We start from the raw sequence: 24,790 nt of genomic DNA, 5'->3' as shown, positions 1-24,790 counted from the left end.
CCCTTCTAACATCTGGGTCGTGGGGATTGCACTCAGACCGTCAGGCAGAGTGACAAGCGACTTTACCCGCTGAACCATCTCCCCAGCCCCACGTCAACCCTGTAGTAATCTAAAGGCCTCAGCAAGTCACTACTGTTCTACCTATGGTGGTCAAGAATTACATCTGACAATGCTCGGTGTGGGTGGAGACGTGGATGGCTAGGATCCCACACACACACACGGCTGCTCACGGCGAACCCATTAGAAAGTGACCATTGCACTAACCCAGGCTCCTGTGTGAAAAAGCTGCTGTCCCGAAATCCAGAGTTCTGTGGAACACAACCCAGCACTCAGGAGGCAGAGGCAGGAGGATATCCATGGATTTGAGGCCAGCCTGGGCAGAACTATGGTAACTGGCTCAGAGGTAAAGCGCTTGCTGTCCAGTGTAAGCCTGGGCTGGGATCCTTAGCGCATGACTGTAATCCCAACGCTCTTTCAATGAGACAGGAAGAAGAAGCTCACAGATGCGTTAGCCTGACACACACAGTGCTGAAAGGAGACCATGTCTCACACAAGGTGGGAGATGGGGACACCAGAAATTGTCCTTTGACCTCCATATGGATGTCACGCTACATGCCTATGAATGCAGCCATATGCACACGCATGCTTGAGCACACACACACACAAACACACACATACACGCGCGCACACACACATACACACGCACACACAAACACACACACACACACACACGCACACACACACACACACACACGCACACACAAACACACACACACACATACTTTAACAAATTATCCTGACCTGTGTTTTCCCATGATTTGGGTCAGTAATGCCCTTCTCCTGAGGGTTGCTTTGCCTCAATAGGGGTCCCCAGAGCATGCACAGGGATTTCAGCGTACCTGGAAGTCAAACTGTATGTCCATGTACTTCCCAAATCTGCTGGAGTTGTCATTACGGAGGGTCTTGGCATTTCCGAAAGCCTTTGAATACAAACGTCACACAGAGTCACTTGGGCTCACTATGCTTGGTGAGTCCCTGCCCCCAAACGACATGGTCATGGGGGACAGTAGGAGGCGCTAGGGAGGGAAACCGCACTTTGTCTTCTAAAACAATAGGCATTAAGTTCAGAAGATACAATGTTAGTCCATATTTGGACACAGGAAAAGCAGGGAGAGACCTCTCTAGAAGCTCTGAAGATCCCTTCAGATTCATCCAATCTGTTAGAAATGACCCAAAAGGGTATGTGAACCTTGATGCCCTGTGACTGGCAGCCTGTCACCCCATCCCTCCTCACACTTAAGGGGCAGTTGCACCCCCCACCCCTTAGCCTGGGCATCTCTTACAGATGGGACAGCCACACGGGAGACAGTGACTTGTTCTGTATCAGCCAGCAAATGGGTACATCACATCGTCACAATAGAAACGACAACCTGGATGATTCTGATTCCAGAGAAGTAAAAGTCACGTGTGCTTTACAGCTTACTAACCCCACATGGTTTTGCTGCCCATCCCACTGGACCCCCGAGAGCTCTGGAGAGTCCAATGCCCTAATAGACACATTCGTCAGCTGGGAACATGGGCTCTGCTGAAGCCTGCTGGATCACATCCAAGCCCACCTCCCGGGTCATATCCCTCACTGTGACAATGCCGGTGGAGCCCCTGTCCTGGGTAGTTACATGCCTAGTTTTATTGCTATACCCAGACAGGGGACTGCTTTTGCTTAGGGACTTCCTGGAGGCCACTCACCTCCAGGACTGGGATGGAGAGCAGCAGCCTGTCACGGGCTATTTGGAGCGACTCCGTCATCGGACAGGTCACCGCGAAGTACTGGAGGATCTTCTTGGAGGCCTCCGTCTTCCCAGCCCCGCTCTCTCCAGAAATGAGGATGAAGTGGTTGTTGAGCTCTGAACACATCATGCGGTAGGCGTTGTCGGCGATGGCGTAGCTAGGGAAGGAGTGGACAGAAGCACACTGTTTCTCTGTGCTGCTTGCTTGCCCTGACTCTAATACCTACTGGGCAAAGAGATAAAATCCTGCCTCCAGGAAGTCACGGCTAGACTGTGTCACCTCGGAAAGCTCCTCAGCCAGGACCACCTGAGTGATCCGGTACCAAGAGTATTAGCTGACAGACTTCAATAACAGAAGTTAAAAGCAAAGGATGCGTCTTCCAAATCTACCCACGTGATGGTTGGTGGAACTTGACAGAATCTCGAGTCACATGGGAGATGGGGCTGCCCGTGGAGACTGAGGTAAGAAGATCGGCCGTCCATGGGCACCATTCCCTGCCCAGGGTCTTGGACTGTGTGACTGGAGACAGAGAGCAGAACAGCAGGCAATCTTCAGCGCTCCCTGCCTCTGGATTGTGGGTGCAGTGTGACCAGCTGCCTCCTTTCCTCCCCACCGTGGAGGACTCTGCCCTTTTGCTGTTAACCAGGATGGACCCTATCTCCTCTAAACTGCCTTTGTCTCTGATCACAGCGACGGAAAGTAACTAAGACAGCCTAAGTGTCTTGACCCTGCAGATTGAACCCTAAGGCTTTATGCATTTCAAACACAGTCTATTACCAAGCTGCAATACAACCCCACCAAATATATTTTTAAAATTTACATTTACATTTCTTCTGGGAATAAGCCAGATGCGAAACTAAATTACATCCTTGTGGGACATCTATTCAGTGTACACAGATACAGTATCTTCTCTAAGTATTCAATAGCTCCGTGAATATGATAAAATACTGGTTTCTTTTTTCTGAACACCTGGGGTGCAGGGGAAATCAAAGCTTAGAAACTCTGACTCCCTATCGCATGAGGAGAAGCTACCAGAAGGATTTTATTCCCAGGCTCCTAATCAAACACAACGCTTTCCTGAGAGCCGGTGAGCTCAGGGCTCAGTGGTGGAACAATTCACAGTGCCGGTGAGAAAAACAAAATTATAGATGCTTTAAGAGGAATGGCTTGGCCTCCAAGACACATGAGGGCAGAAGAGGGCCTCAGGTCTCAGCAAAGCAGTGAGCAGACAAGGCAAGGAATTGCTCAGGGGTTCTTAGCTGCAGTAACACGCCGGCACTAGTAGGTGGCGCCGCAGCAGCCGCATTCCAGAGGAGATTGCTTTCTGGCCACATGGATTTCCAAGGTTCTACAAAGAGCGCCCCTCTTGTCCACTTAGGCTAAGATGCAAAAGGGACTCCCTAACATTTTCGGCTGCTTTGACATTCAAGAGTGCAGAACCTAAGGAATGGAAATGGGAGGATAAATGGATGGATAGATGGATGGATGGATGGATGGGTGGGTGGTTAAATGGATGGATGAGTGGGTGGGTGGATGGGTGGATGGGTGGATGGATGGATGGATGGATGGATGGATGGATGGATGGAGGGATAGGTGGATAGGTGGATGGATGGATGGACAGATGAATGGATGGATGGGTAGGTGGATGGATAGGTGGATGGGTGGATGGATGGATGGATAGGTGGATGGGTGGATGGATGGATGGATGGATGGATGGATAGATGGGTGGGTGGGTGGATGAATGGATGGATAGGTGGATGGGTGGATGGATGGATGGATGGGTGGATGGATGGATGGATAGATGGGTGGGTGGGTGGATGGATGGATGGATAGGTGGATGGGTGGATGGATGGATGGATAGATGGGTGGGTGGGTGGATGGATGGATGGATAGGTGGATGGGTGGATGGATGGATGGATAGATGGGTGGGTTGGTGGATGGATGGATGGATGGATGGATGGATGGGTAGATGGATGAATGGATGGATGGATGGATAGATGGATGGATGGATGGATGGATGGATGGATGGATGGATGGATGGGTAGATGGATGGATGGATGGATGGGTAGATGGATGGATGGATGGGTGGGTGGGTAGATAGATGGATAGATGGATGGATGAATTAATGGGTAGGTGGGTGGATGAATGGATGGGTGGGTGGGTTGGTGCTTGGGTGGGTGGACAGATGGGAGAATATGAAGAAAGAAGGATAAAATCTAGAATGAGAAAAAAGAAAATTGGACCCAGATCTGACCCTAGGGAAGCTACTTACACATGTGGTGGTAGTTCAAAGAAATTGACCCCTTGATAAAGTTCCATCTGGCTGGCAGTGTAGATTCCCAGCTCCTGGTACGGATTCACAGACACAAGCAGCGTCCCGATATACGTCTGAAGGAGAAGACAACATCACATGTGAGGAATTGAGGGTACGACTAGTGTCTCACACTCTGACCCCCAGGCACTGACTCCAGGTTGGGGATGTGATCTGACAAATGTCAGGTGTGCACTCTGCTGACAGGGAGCTTGTGTGCAGTGGGTGGGGTGGGGTGAGAGCAGACAAGCAGCTCAGACACAAAGCTACGTCAGAGAAGCATTCAGGGGGGAGCAGAGGGCAACAATCAGGAAAGGCTGTGTTAGCTGCGGGCTTCCAGAAGCTTCCTTTGAGGAGTGGACGTCTGTGCAGAAGCTTGAAGGATTAAAAAGCTAGTCACGCCCAGGAAGTGACCTTCAGGATGAAGGATCCAGAGGGGAAAGCTGACAACCCTCAGCCAGTGCAGCTAGAGGCCATGGGTGTGAGAGGCTGAGAAAAGACTCTGGCTGGGCCCATGGCCTCAGCCTGCAGGAGCGGAAGTTCTGTTCTGAATACAATCAGTGAGGGAGATGCTTTCTCTGATGGAAGGAAGACTATCCCTGCTACTGTCTCATGACTGAATGTGCCTAGATGGAGCGCCGGGTCCCAGTTAACGCCCCGCAGTCCTCTCCATGAACACTGGCTGAACACTGGGGCAAGCTTGCTTCAGATTCTGAATTTGCTGTTTCACACCACAGAAGGGTAGAAGTCTCTATCATGGGTGCTCACATTGTTCCTACTAATGTCTGTAAGCACTAGGACAAAAATCAGCTGGAGATCCGGAACAGAGAGGAGTGTTTTGATTAAAAAACAGAAAGAAAAAACAAACAAACAAAAAACTCCGTTCCTTTATTCGATGCAATCAATGACCTTGAGGTCTGAAAGTCCTTGTGTCTCTGAAGTTTCCACACTGAAACTGGCAACTTTCACTCTAACCCTGACGACTCTGTTGTCCTGTGTGATTTACACTTTGCTTTGTGTAGAAACTTTGTTTCCATTTTTACAGTTAAGGGTGATAATTCTGAAAGTCAATGGATGGAACACACAATTTAAGAAAATTTTTTTTCTAATGACCTTAGTTTCAACACATTGAATTATAATGCATATTATGTATAGTATACATATTATAATCTAAGTATGTACAATAATGTATATTATGATTATGCATTAATATAATAAATATATAAGCATATTATATATTCCTCATTATAAGACACATTTTTTGTTTCTGCTAGAGATCCAACCTAAGGTCCTATGTAGACTAGGCAAGACAGAAGCAATCTTAGTAAAAAGCTGTTTTCTTGGTCTTTGAAGACTTAGCGGCACAGAGATGATCTCTTATATTCACTGTCTGGCATCTAGTCCCCTTGCTCCAAAAGATTAAGAATCCCACTGTCCCAGCTTTTGCTCAAAGACGCTGGGACTGTGCGCCTCCTCCAGACTTGACCTTTAACCCTTTCCTGTCTGTGTGGATTGTCTGAGAGAGACAGGCTCTCCACCCAAGAGGAGCTGGTGTGAGCCTGCGCCTGATCTGGACCACCTAGGGACGCCTCCTGGAAGATGCTGCTCCCTTCCTGCAACGATGCTAAGCCTAGGAACTGGCTGTCATCCTGCCACTCAGCAAAGAGCAGTTACACCGGGAGGAAATCAGCCTCAGAAGAGGGCAGAGCAGCGGCTGCCAGAACCCCTGGTCTGTTCCTGTATTCCCAAGATATGAAAATGAGGCCACATCCCCTGTGGCTCATGTCTGTCCTGGCTGGGCGGAGAGCGCCCCCTACAGGCTATGTCGGGGGTGAGGTCATTCCTGGCTGTCTAGGCTGCGCACCGAGAAGGACGGACGGACGGACAGACAGACAGACAGACAGACAGACAGACGGGAAAGGCAGCTGGGTCACAGCTACTGTACATAGATGAGGTTCTCTCGGAACCGCTTGCGAAGATTCTCCAGGAAGGCGGATTCGCTGGTGTACGCGTCCAATAGCACAAAGTCCTGCACTCCGACCTTGTCCCTGGCGGTGAGCGCCCCTTCCATGTGCAGGCGGATGTGTTTCCGCCTCACTTCTTCTTTCTGTGGGGAACAGAGCAGTCCTCAGCAGCTCACATAACCAGAAATGTCCTCAGCAGTTCATTTATCCAGAAACGTCTACCGTGAGTCCGGTGCCCGGCAGGAAACAGACACCAAACCCTGAGACCGTAATGGGCTGAGGTGAGACTGGCGCCAAAGTATTCCGAGCACATACTTCCGCCGGCGTTTTTACCGTGCTTGTCCCATGCTTAGGTATGTTTACATTCACAAATACTCACCGTTGTGTCAAGACTGACCTCAGCATTCACTAAGATAACACCCTATCTGGGTGTGTAGCCAGTGCATGTGCACATGTGTACACACATGCATATGTGTGGATAACAAGCCATGGAGTCCAGGCCTGCAGTGGGCTACCATGTATCTGACTATAATGCTTTTATAGAAACAAAACTGAATGATGGTGCATTTCTCAGATCATATCTATCATTCAATACCACATGACATGTATGTGTGTATAGATGAGTGTGTATGTGTTTACATGTGTATATATGTGTGTTGTGTATATATATATACTTCTGTGTATGTGTGTTGTGTACATTGTGTGTATCTGTGTATATATATTTATATGTGTAAGTATGTGTATATTGTGTATATGAATTTATGTGTTTGTATGTTTGTGTATATATTTTGTGTTTATATTTATATGCATATGTATGTGTGTTTGAGTGTATGTTGTGTATATATATGTGTATATGTATTTATATGTGTATGTATGTGTGTATAAGTGTTGTGTGTATATTGTGTGTATGTGAGTATATTGTGTGTATATATATTTATGTGTGTATATTATATATGTATATGTGACATGTATTTATATGTGTATGTCTGTGTGTATATGTATATTGTGTGTTGCATGTGTATATATTGTGTATGTGCATATTGTGTGTGTATATATTACATGTGTGTATATTGTGTGTTTGTGTGTGTGTAAACAGCAACGGCAGCTGACAGAAACTCAGCACCTATTGTACGAAACACTTTTTAAAGGCTTGGCTCTTAATGTCTCATCCATAATAATTCTACCCCTGTTCTGCTGAGGTCGGTGAGGAAACAGAGGAAAGCTAGAAACCATGGCCAAGGTCTGCGAAAACGCAGCGCCAGGGCGCGAGAGCAGCCTGGGGACTGAGGAGATATTTCAGTTGGTAAGATGCTTGACGTGCACCATGAAGACCTGAGTGTGAACCCCAGAGCCCATGCAGAGAAGCTGGCATGACAGCGTACACACGGTCCAGCTCTTGGGAGGTGGAGGTCAGTCAGCAGGTTCCTGGGGCTTGCTGCCCAGATGGCCAGACAGTGGACCTGTGGGTTACAGGCCATGAGAAATTGTTTCAAAAAGAGTGCAAATGGACAACCCAGGGTGGATGGCTCCTGAAAGAACACAGAGGTTGTTATCTGGCGTCTACATGCATGTACACATATGTGCACGTGTGCGTGTCCGCACGTGCACACATACACACACAAAATAAAAACTGAATTTAGCTGAGCAGTGGTGGCACACACCTTTAATCCCAGCACTTGGGAGGTAGAAGTAGGCAGATTTCTGAGTTCGAGGCCAGCCTGGTCTACAGAGTGAGTTCCAGGACAGCCAGGGCTACACAGAGAAACCCTGTCTTGGAAAAAAGAAAAAGAAAAAAAAAAGAAAAAAAAAATCAACAACAACAACAGTTGTTAAAGTATCCTGACCTAGAACTTGCCTTTCTGACTTTGATGAGAGTTAAATTCTAAATGTCTAAATTTACCTTGGCTTTCCCAGATAAGAGACAGCTCAGTTTCTCAGTCTGCTTGCTGAGACAAAAAACTGACCAAAAGGAACTGGGGATGGGAGTGACTTACAAGTTACAGTCCCTCACTGGGGGAGTTCAGGGCAGGGACCTAGAAGGAAGAGTTGAAGTGAAAACCCTGGAGGGGTGCTGCTCACTGGCTTGCTTTGGGTTCTTATGCAGCCCAGACCCACCTGCACCGGGTTGGTGCACCCTATGGTGTGCCGGACCCCCGCCCCCACATCAGTTAACAATAAAAAAATAAAAAAATAAAAACCTCCCCACAGATAGGCCCTCCCACCAACCTGATGGAGACAATCCCTCAACTGTTTCCTTCTTCTCAGGGGGGTCAAGCTGAGACCCAGAGCATTACACAGTGAGAGGTCATCGGAGTCAGCCCTGGGGGGGGGGGCATAAGGGGGAGGGAGCTCAGAGTATGGTGTGGTCACCCCTGCAGGTTCCAGGTTCGGAGTGTAAACTATGTGTCAGAAGGCAGTGACAACACGGTCAACAAGGGATTGTGTCAGAGTCAGATAGCATTTTACTCGTGTACATCCCCCATACAGCCAGAAACCAAAGAAAATCCAGAGTTTAACAAGGAAGAACCGCTCCAGGTCTTTACAACGGGCCTCTGGCGCCCTCTAGTGGTAAGAGCGTTAATGGCATGGAATTCCAACACCGGGCTAAAAACTCTGGCACAGCAGAAATGGCAAGCTTTGCATTCAGTGAAGAACACTGAAGCAGCGAGCATAGGGAGTAGTGTGGCAGCCCCGGACTCTGCTTGGCTTGGGCTATGCACACACCTCTCTTCTAATGATGCATTTGGCAGCCTGGGACCCTGATCTACATGTACTATGTACACACCCTCCACCTCTGAACAATGGGGTGTGTCTCTCCTCCTAACCGCCATTAAACTTAGATTCTATTCAGTCACATTCCAGTTGTGTCTGGTATGAGAGTAGGGGACACCGCCCCCTCCTGCAGTGGCTTGGTGCACATGCAGTATGGCAAACTGTGTTCTTGGAGGGAACTTTAGGGAGAAACCCCTATTAATTTCATATGCACAGTCGGGAGTGTGTATGATTGAAATTAGATGCATTATTTGGAGGAACGTGAACAGAGAGCAAAGGTCTCCTCATCCAAATCCATCGCCACACCTGAGAACCTGAGTTTGATCCCTGGGCCTACATGGTAGAAGAGAACCAAGCCCACAAGTAGTTCTTTGGTTTACACACACACACACACACACACACACACACACACACACACACAAAATACACACACATACACATTCACATAATACAAACATGGAACCACACATATATACTCACACATGTACACACAAATATACAAACACACACATATACACACAAGCATACAAACACACACACTCACACATGCACACATATACAAACATGCAAACACACCCACTTACATATACATACACGAACATGCAAATGCATATACACACATACAGATTCACACACAAACATGCAAACACACATATACACTCACATGTGTACACACATAAATATACACTCAGACATACACACACAAGCATGCAAACACACATGCACACATATACAAACATGCAAACATACCCACTTATACATACATACACAAACATGCAAATACATACACAGATTCACACACAAACATGCAAACATATACATGCACACACACAAACAAACATGTAACCACACATATACACTCACATGTATCCACACAAATATACAAACATTCACACAATACACACAAGAATGCAAACACATATACATACTCACACATGAACACATACACAAACATGCAAACACACCCACTTATACATACACAACCATGTAAACACATACACAGATTCACACACAAACATGCAACCACATATACACACATACAACCATGCAATCATACATATACACTCACATGTGTACATATACAACTATACAAACACACACATATACACACAAACATACAAACACACACACATGCACACTCACACATGCACACATACACAAACATGCAAACACACCTATACACACATACACACACACAAACATGCAAACACATATTTACTCACACAGATTCACACACAAACATACAAACACACACACACACACACACACACACACACACACACAGAACAAACAGTTTAAAGCAAAGAACTATGCTGTTCCTAAAAATTAAACCTCTCTCAGTGAAAGCAGCTTAAGCAATAACCTGGGCCTGAGTGTCCCCATTCCCATGGCCTGCTGTCAATCTCATTCTCTATGTAGTCTAGGCTAGCCTGGAACTCACTATGTAGACCAGGCTAGCCTCGACCTCATACAGATCCACCCGCTCCTGCCTCTCAAGTGCTGGGTTAGGAGCGTGCTCCCCCATGCCTGGCTTAACATTCTTCACAGTCCATTTCCTTCTGAGCTGTCCAGCTCTTTCCTTTGAATAAAGTTTAGGTTTTCTTTCACAAATATATTTTGGGCTTTATTTCAGTTCCTTGTGCAAAAGCCCAAACATCCAGAGACATCTTGCCCAGACCCAATTACAAATAGCAAAGAAAAAAAAACCCGGAGGTGAGGAGGCTCAGAGGGAGACCATAGCTTTTACAGATGCACACATGGGGTTGGGGGTGGGGGGGCGGGGGGCGAACACCATAGTCCAGTAATAAGAAAAAAAATCATTTAAAAATGGGCAAAAGACCGGAACAGACGTTATTCCAAAGGAAACTAGAAAAATGGCCACTCAACACGAAGTGTTCAAGACCACTGGCTATCGGGGGGGGGGGGGGGGGGGGGGAAATGCAACAGAAAACCCCAAAGATTCCACCAGAGGAGATCAGGTGAAGACCAGTGCCACCAAATCCCATGTGCGTCGCTGGCGGGAGAGAAAGTCTGGCAGTTTCTAATGAAGTCAGCTACATCTCTAGCCTTTGATCAACGCTTTCGCCCCTGAGTGTTTACATAAGAGCAATGTAAACCCAGGTCCACAAAAGGCCGGGATACCAAGTTCAGCCCGTGCACAGCTTCATTTAGAATGGCCCGGAACTGGAAGCAGTCCAAAGACCCATCAACCGAAGAATGGATGTAGCCCATCTGCACCGAAGACCGAACATGGCGATAAAAGCAAAGTAAAGGGTTCGAGAGAGCGTGGAAGACCCTCCCGGACATTGTGAAAGCATCCGGATACAAAAGAGCGAGCACCGTGCGACTGCATTTGTGTGACTGTCTGGGGGCCGGCAGGGCTAATCCACGGCGGACACTCAGAACAATTGTCGCCTGGTGGGGGCTGCCAGGGGAAGGACATTTGAGCAGCAATGGAAACTTTCTGTGCTCGATAGAGCTGTGAATTGGCGAGCCACCGGCAGACGCGCCACTAACACGTGTGGCTTTCAGCCTGGGTGTGCTTGATCGATGCTTATGAGATGGAGCCTTAAAAAACGAGAGAGCTGGGGGGGGGGAGAATAGAGAGAGATAGAGGCACACACAGAAACTCAGTGGGAAGTGGGGCTGGGGCAGGATGCTATTTATCCTGTTCGCATAATTTTTTAAAAAACTTTCTATGGCAAAAAACGTTGAGGAAAAACAAAAAACAAAACCAAACAAACCACCACCAACAAAATTGGCCAGCAGATGTCTCCCTACACTAGCTTACTAGAGCCAGAAGAACCCAATCGCTACCCTTCCTCCGTGTCTTTTATAATTGGTCAATTGGAATCAGAACCCAAATAAGACCCTGCTGGGCTTTGGGAACCAAGAGTCCTCTGGAAGAGCCGGAAGTGCTCTCAACCGCAGAGCGTCCCTCCAGCCCCAGCTGAACACCTAGGAAGAGAAACTTCCCCGCTCTGAGTATGCGGCCACCACACAGTGCAGTGCAGGGAAAGGCAGGCAGACAACTGCAGGGCGAATCCCCACAGGGCCCGACCCAGAGTTGCCAGAGAGCTCCCCGGCTATCACATTTCGTGGGTAGCTGGCGTGTCTCCTCACTCACTGCCCTTGCAGAGGACCCAGGTTGAGGTCCCAGCCCTCACGTGGTGACTCACAACCAGTTCCAGGGGATGTCACACTCTCTTCTGATTTCTGTGGCCAATAGGCACACACGTGATGCACAGACACATGTGAAGGTAAAGGGTTCATCGTACACAAGATAAAATAGGAGGAGGAGGGAGGGGAGGAGGGAGGAAGAGGGGGAGGAGGATGGGTAGAGGAGGGAAAGGGGGAGGGGAAGGGGGAGGGGGAGGGGAGAACATAAGGATGTTTCAAGGTTACCTTACTTGACTTATGACCCTGACCTTGATTCTGGTGGGGAAGATGGCCGCCACGGAGACTAGGGCGCTTGCACACACATCTGTGCACACACACATTTGCACACATATGTGTACTTGTTACTGGTCTGTGGACTTGTTAAATCAGTCATGGACTCTCTTGCCATTCACTGCACCTGTCTTGAGACTCTCTCCCCCACCTCCCTCGCTTAAATTCTAGTTTAAAGACCCAAGAAAATTCTCACTGGCTCCATCCAGTTATGCATACAATAGAGTCTTAAAAACAGTATCAACCCTGTCGCCAAGGCGATTATTGAACACTTGGGTTTCTTAAGGAGTATTTGAAATGTATCCTTTGACTTCATACACAATGTATCATGACCATATTACCCACAACCCCCCACGCCTCCTCCTTTTACCTTCATATTTTTTAACCCACTGAGGTGTTCTCTCTCTCTCTCTCTCTCTCTCTCTCTCTCTCTCTCTCTCTAACTAGCAGTCTCCCTGCTTCAGCCTCCCGAAGACTTACGATTCCATGAATGTATCACCATGGCGACAACAGTTTGGATTTTATGAGATTTGTTTTTTAAATTGTTATTTTATGTGTATGAATGATTTGTCTGCATACATGTCTGCACACTACATGTGTCTGGTACCCACGGAGGTCAGAAGAGGGCATTGGATGCCCCGGAGCTGGAGTTACAGGTGGGAGTGAGCTGCCGTGTGGTTGCTGGGAACTGAAACCAGGTCCCCTCCAAGAGCAGCCAATGCTCTTGAACACCGAGGCATCTCTCCGGACCCAACACTTTGAATTTTAATCAGTTCGTTGTTCTCCAGACATACCTCACCAGGCAGAACACAGGTCTGTGCTTTCAATTCCCTTGAGATAGTAGATCTCTGTGGCTGGAGTGACCACTAAATGCACATTTAAGCATAGGTCACCATCATCATCACCACCACCACCACCACCATCATCATCATCAGGAGTGCGAGACCACGGCATGCATGTGGAAGTCAGTAGATAACTCTCTGGAGTCAATTCTCTCCTCCCACTGTGGGTTCCAGGGGTGGAACTCAGGATGTAAGAGTTAAACAGTAAACACTTCTACCCGTTGAGCCATCCTGCCGCCCTATGTGTGTAAGCATCTGAAACATGTAAGCCTTCTACAGGGAGCCTGTATGTTAAGAGACGAAAATTCACATGGAACACGCACACTGAGAGACCTCCTCCTTCTTGCCAAGATGGCAACAATGTAACAAGTCAGAAAAGCCCATGGGGAGGAGGCAGAGAGGCCCCACCATCAGCAGAGGGACCACAGAGCGGTGTGGTCCCTTCACCGGCCTGCCAGCTTCTTAGTCACCCCGTGACCCAGGGGGTTTGCTCTCTGGCAGGCTCCCAAGAGCAGGGGAAACATGACCATGTCCCGGAGAGGATCTTGTGACCCTGTTGACACGAAAACCACACAACAGTGATGAAATTTTCAAGTGTGGATTAAAACTCTTCATTTATTTTGTTTTATTTTTTTTATGTGTATGTTCATATGTCTGAGTTCATTCAGAGGTCGGAAGAGGTCATTGAATCCCCTGGAACTGGAGTTTACTGGCATTTGTGAGCCACTATGTGGGTCCTGGGAACAGGACCAAGGTCCCCTGCAAGAACAGATGCTCTTAACCACTGAGCCATCTCTCCAGCCTCTGTAACGCTATTATTTTTTAAAAGGGTTTAACAAGTCCCACGCCTTAGCACAACTGACTCCATGATGGAAACCCCATTCAGGATGTAAAACTCAGCATGCAGCCAGCGCCATCTGCAACACCACCACAACCAAAGGACTCAATCTGTCAAAATCCATAGTCTAGGAAAACCTCTAAGTGCACTAACCTTCTTTCTGTTAGCTTCTGTAGTTCTTCTCCTGGCTCACTGTTCTTGTTAACTGAACTATGTCAACCCAGGGTGTGGATTTTGTGCTTAAAAGCTCACCCTGAGGAAGGCTCAGGGCTACAATGAGATGCTCAATACCCATTGGCCGCTGGCTGGCGACTTCCTATGGCATGAACTCTGCCTGAGCAGTCTTCTCCTCTGCATACCCACAACAAAGGGTGCTGATGTGCTCTCAATAATCATAGTATACGGATGTGGGATGTAGTGTTGAGGTAATCCCAGTGCAAGGGAATGGTTAACACCAGCCTTAGATGCAATTAAACTTAACAGTAAGAGCATAAAACCGGTGTGGATTCTGATTGGTTTTAATGATCGGGAAAATCTGAATCTTGAGTTATATTAAGAAAGTAATAATTTGTGTGGTCCTGGGACCATATCTATGTTTCTGTTTAGTTTTGTTTTGTTTTGTTTGTTTGTTTGTTTTTGAGACAGGGTTTCTCTGTGTAGCCCTGGCTGTCCTGGAACTCACTCTGTAGACCAGGCTGGCCTCGAACTCAGAAATCCGCCTGCTTCTGCCTCCCAAGTGCTGGGATTAAAGGCATGTAACACCCCTGCCCCATAGCTATGTTTCTGAAGACAGTGACTCAGCTGTAAGTGCTTAAATGCATCACAGCTGGAGTTAATATCCATTAGATTGGCCAGGGAGGTCAAACTCCAGTGCCAGACTTACAGGGTTGTGTTCTGTCATACCTGGTCTTCTATGGGTGCTGGGGTTTTGAACTAAGGTCTTCATGCTTGCATCTGACGGAGCAATTGCTCCAGCACCATATAAATAATAAAGTTAGAAGATGACTTACAAATAAATGTACCGAAGACATAAGACCACTGCAGGGAGCATTGTAAGTTATTACGTGATACTGCAGAGGTAAGTCTCAGAGACACATGCTGCCTGCTGGCTGCCAAAGGATGCTGGGAGGGACATCAGGAGAGTTCTTACTGGGTTGGGCATTGTCTTTTGGAGTAGCAGACGTGTTCTGCAGCTAGAGAGGGGGTGGGTAGAAAACACTGTGACAGACACCACTAAGAGCCTATTTCATGTTATGGGGAATTTACTTCAATAAACTATTCAAAGAATTAAAGGGAGATCCAGGAACCACCGGCCAGCCTGCCTGGGTGAAATGGCAAGTTCCAGGCTCAGTGAGAGACTCTGCCTCAAAAACTAAGGTGGAGAGCTATAGAGAAGACTCCAGATGTCGAGCTCTGCTTTCTTCACACACACAAATACACACACACACACGCAGGCAGGCAAGGGCACTTGCACACACACATGGGTGAGCAGGCATACACCTCACACCACACACACCTCACAGGACACACACACACACACACACAGAGGCAAGGGCACTTGCACACATGCATGAATGAGCAGGCATACACCACACACATACACACACACATCTTAGACACACACACCTCACACCACACACACACCTCACAGCACACACATAGTACCCACCACACACACACACTATTACATACATCCCATACCATACACATACACACCACCCCATATGTATACACTATACACACACACACATCTTACACCCCCCCCACACACACCATATATACACACACCTTACACCATACACACACACATCATACACACAAACGTTCACATACATACACCACATATACACATACTACCCCCTACACACACACCACACACACTGCACACACAGCATCCCTTTCACACACAGCTACACACACATTCACGCATCACCCCTTATGCATGCAACACACACATACAACACACACATCACCCCTATACACACCACAATACACATTCACACAATTGCAGACATACCACACACACACACACACACACACAGCACCCGCACACATAGTGTAAGAAGTGAATAAAGGCTACAGAACAAAGAAACACTATGTCTAAAGAGATTTCAGACATAACAGTATCAAAGAACTCAGACTGAAAGAGGGCTGATGTCAAAAGGCACTTTTATAGAAGAGTCAAATAGACAACGTGAGTGTTAAATTTGCACCTAGCACTCCAGACAGAAGACAATTCCAGCTCTGCCAAACAGGAGGAGGATGTGGAGCCAGGGGAAGCCTCACCTGCTGCTGCCTGGAGGTGGTGTTGGGACCAGAACTGGGACACCACATTGGAGGGAAGCCATTCAGCAGGGCCTGGGGAGAGTAGAGACACAGGAACGGGGCAGTGGGGAGTAAGCACACAGGGCCCACGGTGACAGACTTGTGACGGCTGCACACGCCACAGTCCGAGTGGAATGCCACATCACATACAGTTCCACAGGTTACATGTGCCCGTGAATTCACTCAAAACTGCCCCCACTAAGCGGCCATGGGTGGCGGGTGGCGGGTGGCAGGCACTTCAGGTGACAGGTAAAAACCAGGCACGGAGAAGAGGACTTGTCATTTGGCTTGTGTGGGCTGAGACTAAAGCAGAAAGAGTCTGACTACAGAATCCATGTGCTTGTCACACACACACACACACACTCACACACACACATGTCAGGGATGGAAAATGCATGTCATATTTTTGACAGAAGAATTGATAGATGCACATCATATCAGAACCACGCTGTTTGCGGCAGTGAGAGTGAAGGTACCACTGTGACCATCAATGTCCACCCAACAAGGTATGGATGCATGAGGCAGCTCAGGGGTCACGGAGACTCCAGGGAGCCAAGGATGGTCCTCCGCAGCATTCACTGGGGGAGGCAGATGAGCCTTTGCGATGTGTGTGCCTCTGATGAGGCAGAGGCAGGGGGATTTCTGAGTTCAAGGCCAGCCTGGTCTACAAAGTGAGTTCCAGGACAGCCAGGGCTACACAGAGAAACCCTGTCTCGAAAAACAAACAAAAAAAAAAAAAGAAGAAGAGGAAGAGGAAGAAGAAGAAGGAATGGAAGAAAGAAAGGAAGGAAGGAAGGAGGGAGGGAGGGAAGGAAAGAAGGATGGATGGAGAGACAGAAACACCACCAACCCCATGGAGGAATTCCAGCAGCAAAGCCCTCAGTGTGCTCACTTGGTAGCCTGAGCTCAGCAGAACCTGGTGCGAGGAAGCAGGACGGTGGGATTCACTCCAGGACGTCAGTGTCAGAGACTCCCAGAGCCACAGTAATGACCATTCACTGAGTCTATGCTGGGCATGGTGGTCCACACCTAAAATCCTAGTCCTCGGAAGACTGGGACAGGAGGATGGAGTTTGATCTAGCCTGGGCTACATAATGAGACCAGAAAGAAAGAAAGAGAGAGAGAGAGAGAGAGAGAGAGAGAGAGAGAGAGAGAGAGAGAGAGAGAGAAACAAAGAAACAAAGAAACAAAGAAAGATAAAGAAAGAGGGAGTGGACAGGGTGGGGACAGAGACAGGGAGAGTGAGGAGAGAGAGGTAGAGGACTCAGGAGAGAGAGAGGGAGGGAGGGAGGACCACTGCTCTCAGAGTTCATCTTCTGATAACTGACGTCAGAGACGGCTTATAAAAAGATCAAACTTCACTGCAAACCGTATCTTTATATACTGATGTAAATCCTGTTCTTACTAACCCGACTCTCAGGGTTAGCGGAGGAACACTGGTTAGTTCTGTCTGACACAGGTCGAGAGGCCCTGCTCACCCAGCTGCACCCTGAGGAGCCATCACTGGAACATGCTAACGTACCATTTTCGGTTTTGAGAAATGCATTAAGACTGAATGCCTATGCACGCACGTTTGTGTGATTGGTGCTATGTACCTGAGAGTCCTCCGGAGGCTAGAGGAGCATCAGATCCCTGGGAGCTGGAGTCACAGCTGGTGAGCCACCTGACATAGGCACTGGGACCTGAACTCAGGTCCTTAGTAAGAGCAGCAAGTGCTCTTAGCCACTGAGGCCTCTCTCCAACACCAGTTATGGAGATTTTATGTGTCAAGTGTAAGAACATAATCTTGGCTGTGTCTGATGACATGTTTTGTAACCTTAGCACATGGGAGGAGGAGAGGGGAGGAGCCATGAGTTCAAGGCCAGTCTGGGTCACATGCTGAGATAGTTCAAGGCCAGCCTGGGATACATGCTGAGATGCCATTTCAAAGATAAACAGAAGAGAAAAGTGACTATATTCTAAAGCGTGGAGAGGTGTTGTTGTCCTTTACAGACATGAGGCATGTCTGTAACTTAAACCTTGGCGTGAGTGTGGACAAGATGGGTCCTTTCTCTCACTAACCAAACAACACATGGGAGACAGGAGTATTATCATTATTTGTGGTCCTGGCTCAAACTCAGGGCTCAGTGCAGGTGATACTAGTGCTTTGTCCCTGACCACAGTGCCAGCCTAAACCAGAACATGCGCACACATGTATGTGCATAGGCATACTCAGGCAGTCACGTGTGCACAGATGTATGGAGGACGGAGGTTGATGTGCTCTCAAGCCTCATTATTTTTCAAAGATTTATTTTTTATTTGATGTGCACAGACATGTGTCTATGTGCGTATACATGCACCACGTGGGATCTTCTAGACTTAGAGACAGTTGTGAGCCACCATGTGTGGTCTGGGAACTGAACCCAGGACCCCTGCAAGAGCAGTCAGTGCTCTTAACAGCTGGCCATCTCCTCAGTTCTCCTGCCGTAGACTTTGAGGCAGTATCTCTCGCTGAACCTGGAGCTTACCTATGGGCTAGCCTGGTGGCCAGCAGGCCCCGGGGTATGTCCCAGTAGCACTAGCTAGGGTTGTGCTATCTCTGTACCTGACTTTTATATAGGTCCTTTTATGTGGGCAGCGAACACTTACCCGCTGTGCCGTCTCCCCACACCAGGGTGGCTTTTAAAATTTAACCTTCCAATTTTAAAAACGATTTATTTTTATTTCTGAGTATGTATGTACATATGCCATGTGTGTTCAGGTGCCTGTGGAGAACTGCAACTGGCGTTACAGGCAGCTGTGAGCTGCCCGACCCAGGTACTGGGAGCCAAACTCAAGTGACCTGGAAGAGCAGGTGCATCGCTAGCCCAGGATGGAATTTCGTAGCAATGTGAACATCAGAGAGAAAAAAAAATAATGATTTTTTTTTTTTTTTAGCTCAAAATAGATCTCAGATTGCATGCTGATGGGGTGGAGTGCTGGGCTGGAAGTGGAGCCTCCACCCCCCACACTCCCCCCCCCCCAACCACAACGAGTACTTATACTTGTTACTCCTAGTTTGGGGTACTACTCCCCCTTGAGTTAATAAAACTACCGAGCCTCTGGTGGCTGAGCGACAAACGCTTTTTGAGTCTGCCCTCTCTTCCCAGATTTAAACAGAGAGCCACCTACCCACCCTGCCCAAAAGATGTTCCTCCGACTCCCATGGCCCCTCACTTCCGTCACAGAGCTTGCGGTGGTCAGAGGGTTGGCCACAGAGACCTCTTTCTGTCTTAAGTAACAGAATTTCCATAGCAGCTCAGCAGACTGATTCTTTATTCTTACCCCCCCAGCACTCTCCCTTACCCCCCAACCCCACCCTATGCCCTCCCTGACCTGGGCTGAGGAGCAAACTGCAGGCCTCCTCCTCATACAAGCTACTGACTACCTCTGAGTCCCAGCCAGCCATTGGTATTTACCACTGGTTGGTCACAAACATGCTTTGTTGCCCAAGCTGGCCTTGAAATCACAATCCTTCTGCCTCAGGCTCCGGTCCTGAGTTCTGGGGTTACAGGAGTGTAGCCAGGCCTGACAAATTGCTTTTTTTTTTTTTTTGCTATCTAACATTGCTTGGAGGTTTTTACTCCGTGAAGCCTATCCGATTCCTTTTTTGAAAGAGAAAGAGGGAGAGAGAGAGAGAGAGAGAGAGAGAGAGAGAGAGAGAGAGGCAGACAGAGACAGAGAGAGACAGAGGGGGAGGGGGAAACGAGAGACAGACAGATAGACAAAGACAGACAAAAAGGGGGGGAGGGAAATGTGTGTGTGAGAGAGAGACAGAGAGAATCCGTATAGCCTATAAAAAATACAAATTGTAACAAATTGTAACCATCTTGGGGGGGGGGGCTATGGAGGGAGGCCAGTGCTTTCTGGAGTGCTAGGACACCCTGTCTAGACCCAATTAGTTAGACAAGCATATGGTTTGTAATAACCCAGGAGGGCCCACATTTACTTTACATATACTTGCTAGTACCCAGGTGACATCCCATGATAAAAGGACTTTAAAAGCCATCCCACCACAGTTCTAACGCCAAGAGGGAGGCAGGTAAGATCCTGGTCTGTGGAGGGCTAGGCTGTCATTCTTCATGTTCTCTGTGTAGATGTGTACCAAGGAGCCTCAAAGGTGGGCAGGCTCGTGTCCTCTGAAAAGTTACCCCTGTAGGGCAAGCAAGCTTGCTCCCCAGCAGGGCAGGTCACTGCGGGCTCCGCCTTCTGAAAGGTTTTTGTTTCAATTTGCCTCAAATCTCCTCGCTAAAGCTTCAGAGAGCCGGGCTTTCAGGCTCCATTTTGCAAGCAAGACCCCATTATCAATCTGTCAATGGCTCTAAGGCTTAGACGAGAGAGTCGTCCTTTATATAATAAGTATAATTTCCTTCCTGCCTTGGGGTGGGAAGCAAGATGGAAGATGTTTGAGGTTTGTGGGTTTGTGTATGGACTGTTTTTTTTTGTTGTTGTTGTTGGGTTTTTTTTTTGTTTTTGTTTTTGTTTTTGTTTTTTGTTTTTTTTTTTTAAAAACAGGTTGAAGTTCACACATCCCCCAGAGAATGCTGAACCCAGGTACGTGTGACATGAAGGGCAACCCGGGCATCGGGAAGCCGCTGTCTCCTGGCCAGCACCTCGCTCCCACTAGTAGTGAAGTTGAGAGAGAAAGACATACACACACACACACAAAGAGGAAGTGGGGGAGAGAGAGGCAGGCTAGACCCTGTACACCCTGGCTGTCAAATTGGCAATGGAACAGCACGGAAATACTGCACCAATTCAGGAAGCTCCAGAGACTTCCCATTTCTTCCACAGAGAGGTAAACATTCAGTCCTGAGCACTAAGGATCTGTCCTAGAAGATTTCAGATAGCCAGAAAGGACAGAATTGGGGGAAGACAGATCAAATGTAATGAACTGAGAGCCCCCCCCCCCCCCCCCCCGTCCCTGGGGTCTCAGGCTTGAGGCTGAGAAGCCGTCTCCTCTGGAATGGACAGAGGTCGGGGATCTGCTTCTCTTTCCCAAACCCAAAGTGGGGGGAGTGTAAGTGAGAAAATCACCCGAGTTCAAACATTCCTTTACAACCACAACTTTAAATACTAAATGTGCTTCATGGCTGCCATCTTGAAAAACATTATTTAGCCAAAGGCGCCCTTTGATTCCCATCTGGGATGGAAACACTGGCAGATAATCCATTGAAACGGTCCCGGCACAAAAGCCTTTCTGCGACAATCCCGGTGCTTGTGAAGGACAACATTTTTGTGTGCAAAATAAAACATTTTAATGCGCTACAATCCATTACACTTATAGCCCTCCATTTCCTTTCAGTAATGATTCATTAGAAAACATTTAACGTCACTGTTGATTTCACACTGGGCAGTCTGGGCACAAAGGACGAGAGATGGCCCATTTAGAAGGGGCTGGAGCCTTCTTTTCTAATCTGAGAGACTCCAAGGAGGTGGGGCCCGCAGGACACAACAGGCCGGGTAAATTGTGCGGTTAACGGTCAAAGCACCCCCGCCTACTTTGACACTCATTTCAAGATGACAGCGAACAATAGAGTTTTGTCCAAGCAGCCCTTTCTTGCCTGCCGTCTACATCGGAGCGCGCATGGAACCCGCCCCACACTTCACCCACCTGCCTCCCCCCTCCCGCCTCGTCCACTCCCTCCTCTGCCTCTTTGCCAGCTCCCCCTTTAACACAAAGAGACAGGTGAAGACTATGGGAAAAAGGGGGCCATTCAGCATGTCAGCTTCCATAACACAATTGCCTGTCAGGTTCCCTTCGAGCCCTCAAATGTCTGGGTTGAGGCCAGACACCCCGCTCCGAGCTAGGTTAGTTAGCGGGTGAGACAGCTCCAAGGCCACTTCTACACTCCCCCAGAGAATGCCACCTCCCGGGCACGGATGCTGTAAACCATCTTTAGTAATGACAGCAGCCAAAGTCTGCTATCACGGCAAGAGATGTCAACCCATTGGGCTATATGAATTTTCCTTTTGCTCCTGAAATTTCAAACGTTTGCTGAAAGAAAGAGAGAAAGAAGGAAAGAAAGAAAGGAAGGAAGAAAGAAAGAAAGAAAGAAAGAAAGAAAGAAAGAAAGAAAGTTGTATCCAAAGCCAGAAGCCTGCTTGTCAGAGAGATTAGAAAATTTTTAAAGCCTTTAAAACACACACACACACACACACACACACACAACCCCATCAAGACCATCATGACGCTTGCCAAAAAGAGAAAGAACCGCGCACACCTCGCCAGGTCATCTGACTGGGGACAAGCAAACACAAGCAAACACGCACACTCCCAGAAGCAAAGGGGTTCCAGCTTTCTGTGCTGACACACGGTTAGCCACAGGCACTCGGTGATGCCCCTAGTAGACATCACTGTGTCGCGGGTGCTTACACCTGTAATGCCTCATTAGTGTGAAGCAGGAGGATTATGAGTTTCAAGCCAGCCTGGGTTAGAAAGTGAAACTTTGTATCAAAACCAACAGCAACAACCTGGAGTCCTGAGGGAAAGGAGGAGGGGTTGAGCATCTGACCACTGACCGGTGCTGGCTTTCACACCCCTGTACTGTGACCGCCAGATCCTGTCAGAGCAACTCTTGTGCCTGACTCCCTTGCTTCTGGTTATCATCATGTGTTATTAACAACCATCTTTGGGGGCTGGCAAGATGGCTCAGTGGGTAGAGGCACTTGCTGCCAAGCCTGATGATCTGAGTTCAATCCCCAGGACCCACGGGTTGGGAGGCGAGAATTTACTCCTGCCAGTTGTCCTCTGACCTTCACACACACACACACACACACACACACACACACACACACACACAAACATAAGATGCATTTTAATAAACAAGCCCTGCCTGCGGTCAGCCAGTGGCAATCGAGGCTATGTTAGCTAGTGTGACACATGCTGAGGTAATTGAAATTCCTATTGAACTGTTGGCGCTGAGCCAGGCCAGTGCTCTTCAAGACAGACAACATGCAGCGTGCTCTAACAGAGATGGGCATGCTCGGGACGGGGTCAGCCAACTGGCTTGGAAGCGTGATCCAGACCCTGCCCATTCCTGAAGGCCAAAACCACGCTCACCTTTGAAATGACTGGAGGAGACTGAAGAAATATTTGGTGACACAAGAAAATCCCACGAGCTTCGTATTTTAGCATCCGTGCGTGGGTTTTTTTTTTTTTTTTTTTTTTTTTTTGGTTTTTTTTTTTTGGTGTTTTTTTTTTTGTTTTTCAAGACAGGGTTTCTCTGTGTAGCCCTGGCTGTCCTGGCCGTGCGTGTTTTCAACGGAACGCAGCCGGCCCTGTTTCAGTCTCTGTGTGTATAGTGTGTGCATGAGTGTCCATGTGTTTGTGTGTGAGATAGAGCATGTGTAACATGTCTGTCTCTGTGTGTGCGCGCATGTCTGTTGCAGTGATATGTGCAGCGTGTATGCTGTGGGTGTACATATGGGGTGTGTGTTTCTGTGTCTATGTGTATTGTGTGTGTCTCTGTGTGTTTAGTGTGGGTGTACATGTGTCTATGTGTTTGTGTGTGATATGTACAATGTGTATGTATCTCTGTATGTATAGTGTGTGTATGTGCAGGTGTCTGTGTTCGTATGTGATGTCGTATGTTTCTGTCTCTGTGTTGTGTATGTGTGTCTCTCTGTATGTATAGTGTATGTATGTACATGTGTCTCTGTGTATATTGTGTGTGACCTCATGCGTATGTATCTGTCTCTGTGTACATATGGTGTGTATGTTTCTGTCTCTGTGTGTGTGTTGTGTGTGTGTGCCTCTGTGTGTGTAGTGTGCATATGTGTATGTGTCTGTGTGTGTGTCTATCTCTATGTGTGTACACATGGAGTATGCATCTCTGCTGTGTGGTGTGTCTGTTCCTGTCTGTGTGTGTTGCACACGTGTGTGTATATGTCCCTGTCTCTATGTATGTCTGTGTACATTGTGTGTTTGCATGTGATTGTGTGCATGTGGCATGTATATGAACTGTGGTCTCATTGTAGAGTCGTAAAACCGCCACAGAGTCAGCCTGGCTCCCGAGGCTTATACCAGGCTCTCTTGGCCCTTGTAGCCAAAGTGTGTGGAGAAGGCTTCCTGCCAGCTTAGCCTGGTTCCCTTAGGTCCCCAGTACCTGACTCTATGGTTCTTAAAGTTGCAGGCACCAACAGACCAGAGACTGTAAACAGAACCCTGTGCAAACAAAACCTGATCGTTCACTCTGTGTCCCTCAACTAGGACTTGTGAAGCTAAATCTCAGCCAGGCTTGGTGGAGCCTGAGTGTTCCCAGTGCTGAGACTGGAGGATGAGAGTTCAAGGCCAGCCTGGGCTACGTCACGAATGCAGATAGGCTCTGTCAGGAAGCCTCTTGGACGGTGCTCTCCCTAGTTCTGAGTGCTAAGGCAGCCAAACCAAAACCAAATGTCTGTTCAAAGACTGACCGACTGATCCCAGGCTTGCAGCCCGCAGTTGAAATGAAGGATTATCTTTTGATCTAATGACCAGGAG

General features: G+C 48.0%; 1 protein-coding gene across 1 annotated transcript in view; it reads right to left on the bottom strand.

Moving 5' to 3' along the window:
• Nucleotides 1-24,790, bottom strand: part of Myo1h (myosin IH) — a 74,120-nt gene that overhangs the window by 41,268 nt on the left and 8,062 nt on the right. The window contains exons 2-5 of the mRNA XM_076922471.1: nt 6,045-6,206; nt 4,061-4,176; nt 1,747-1,945; nt 900-980 (exon numbers count right to left, since the gene is read on the bottom strand). Coding sequence (XP_076778586.1) covers nt 900-980; nt 1,747-1,945; nt 4,061-4,176; nt 6,045-6,206 — 558 coding nt within the window. The remainder of the gene's footprint in view (nt 1-899; nt 981-1,746; nt 1,946-4,060; nt 4,177-6,044; nt 6,207-24,790) is intronic.

This window comes from Arvicanthis niloticus, chromosome 24, assembly GCF_011762505.2.
Source record: "Arvicanthis niloticus isolate mArvNil1 chromosome 24, mArvNil1.pat.X, whole genome shotgun sequence".
NCBI lineage: Eukaryota > Metazoa > Chordata > Mammalia > Rodentia > Muridae > Arvicanthis > Arvicanthis niloticus.
Note: the sequence above shows the minus strand (reverse complement) of the source record. Positions and strands in the feature narration are given on the sequence as shown.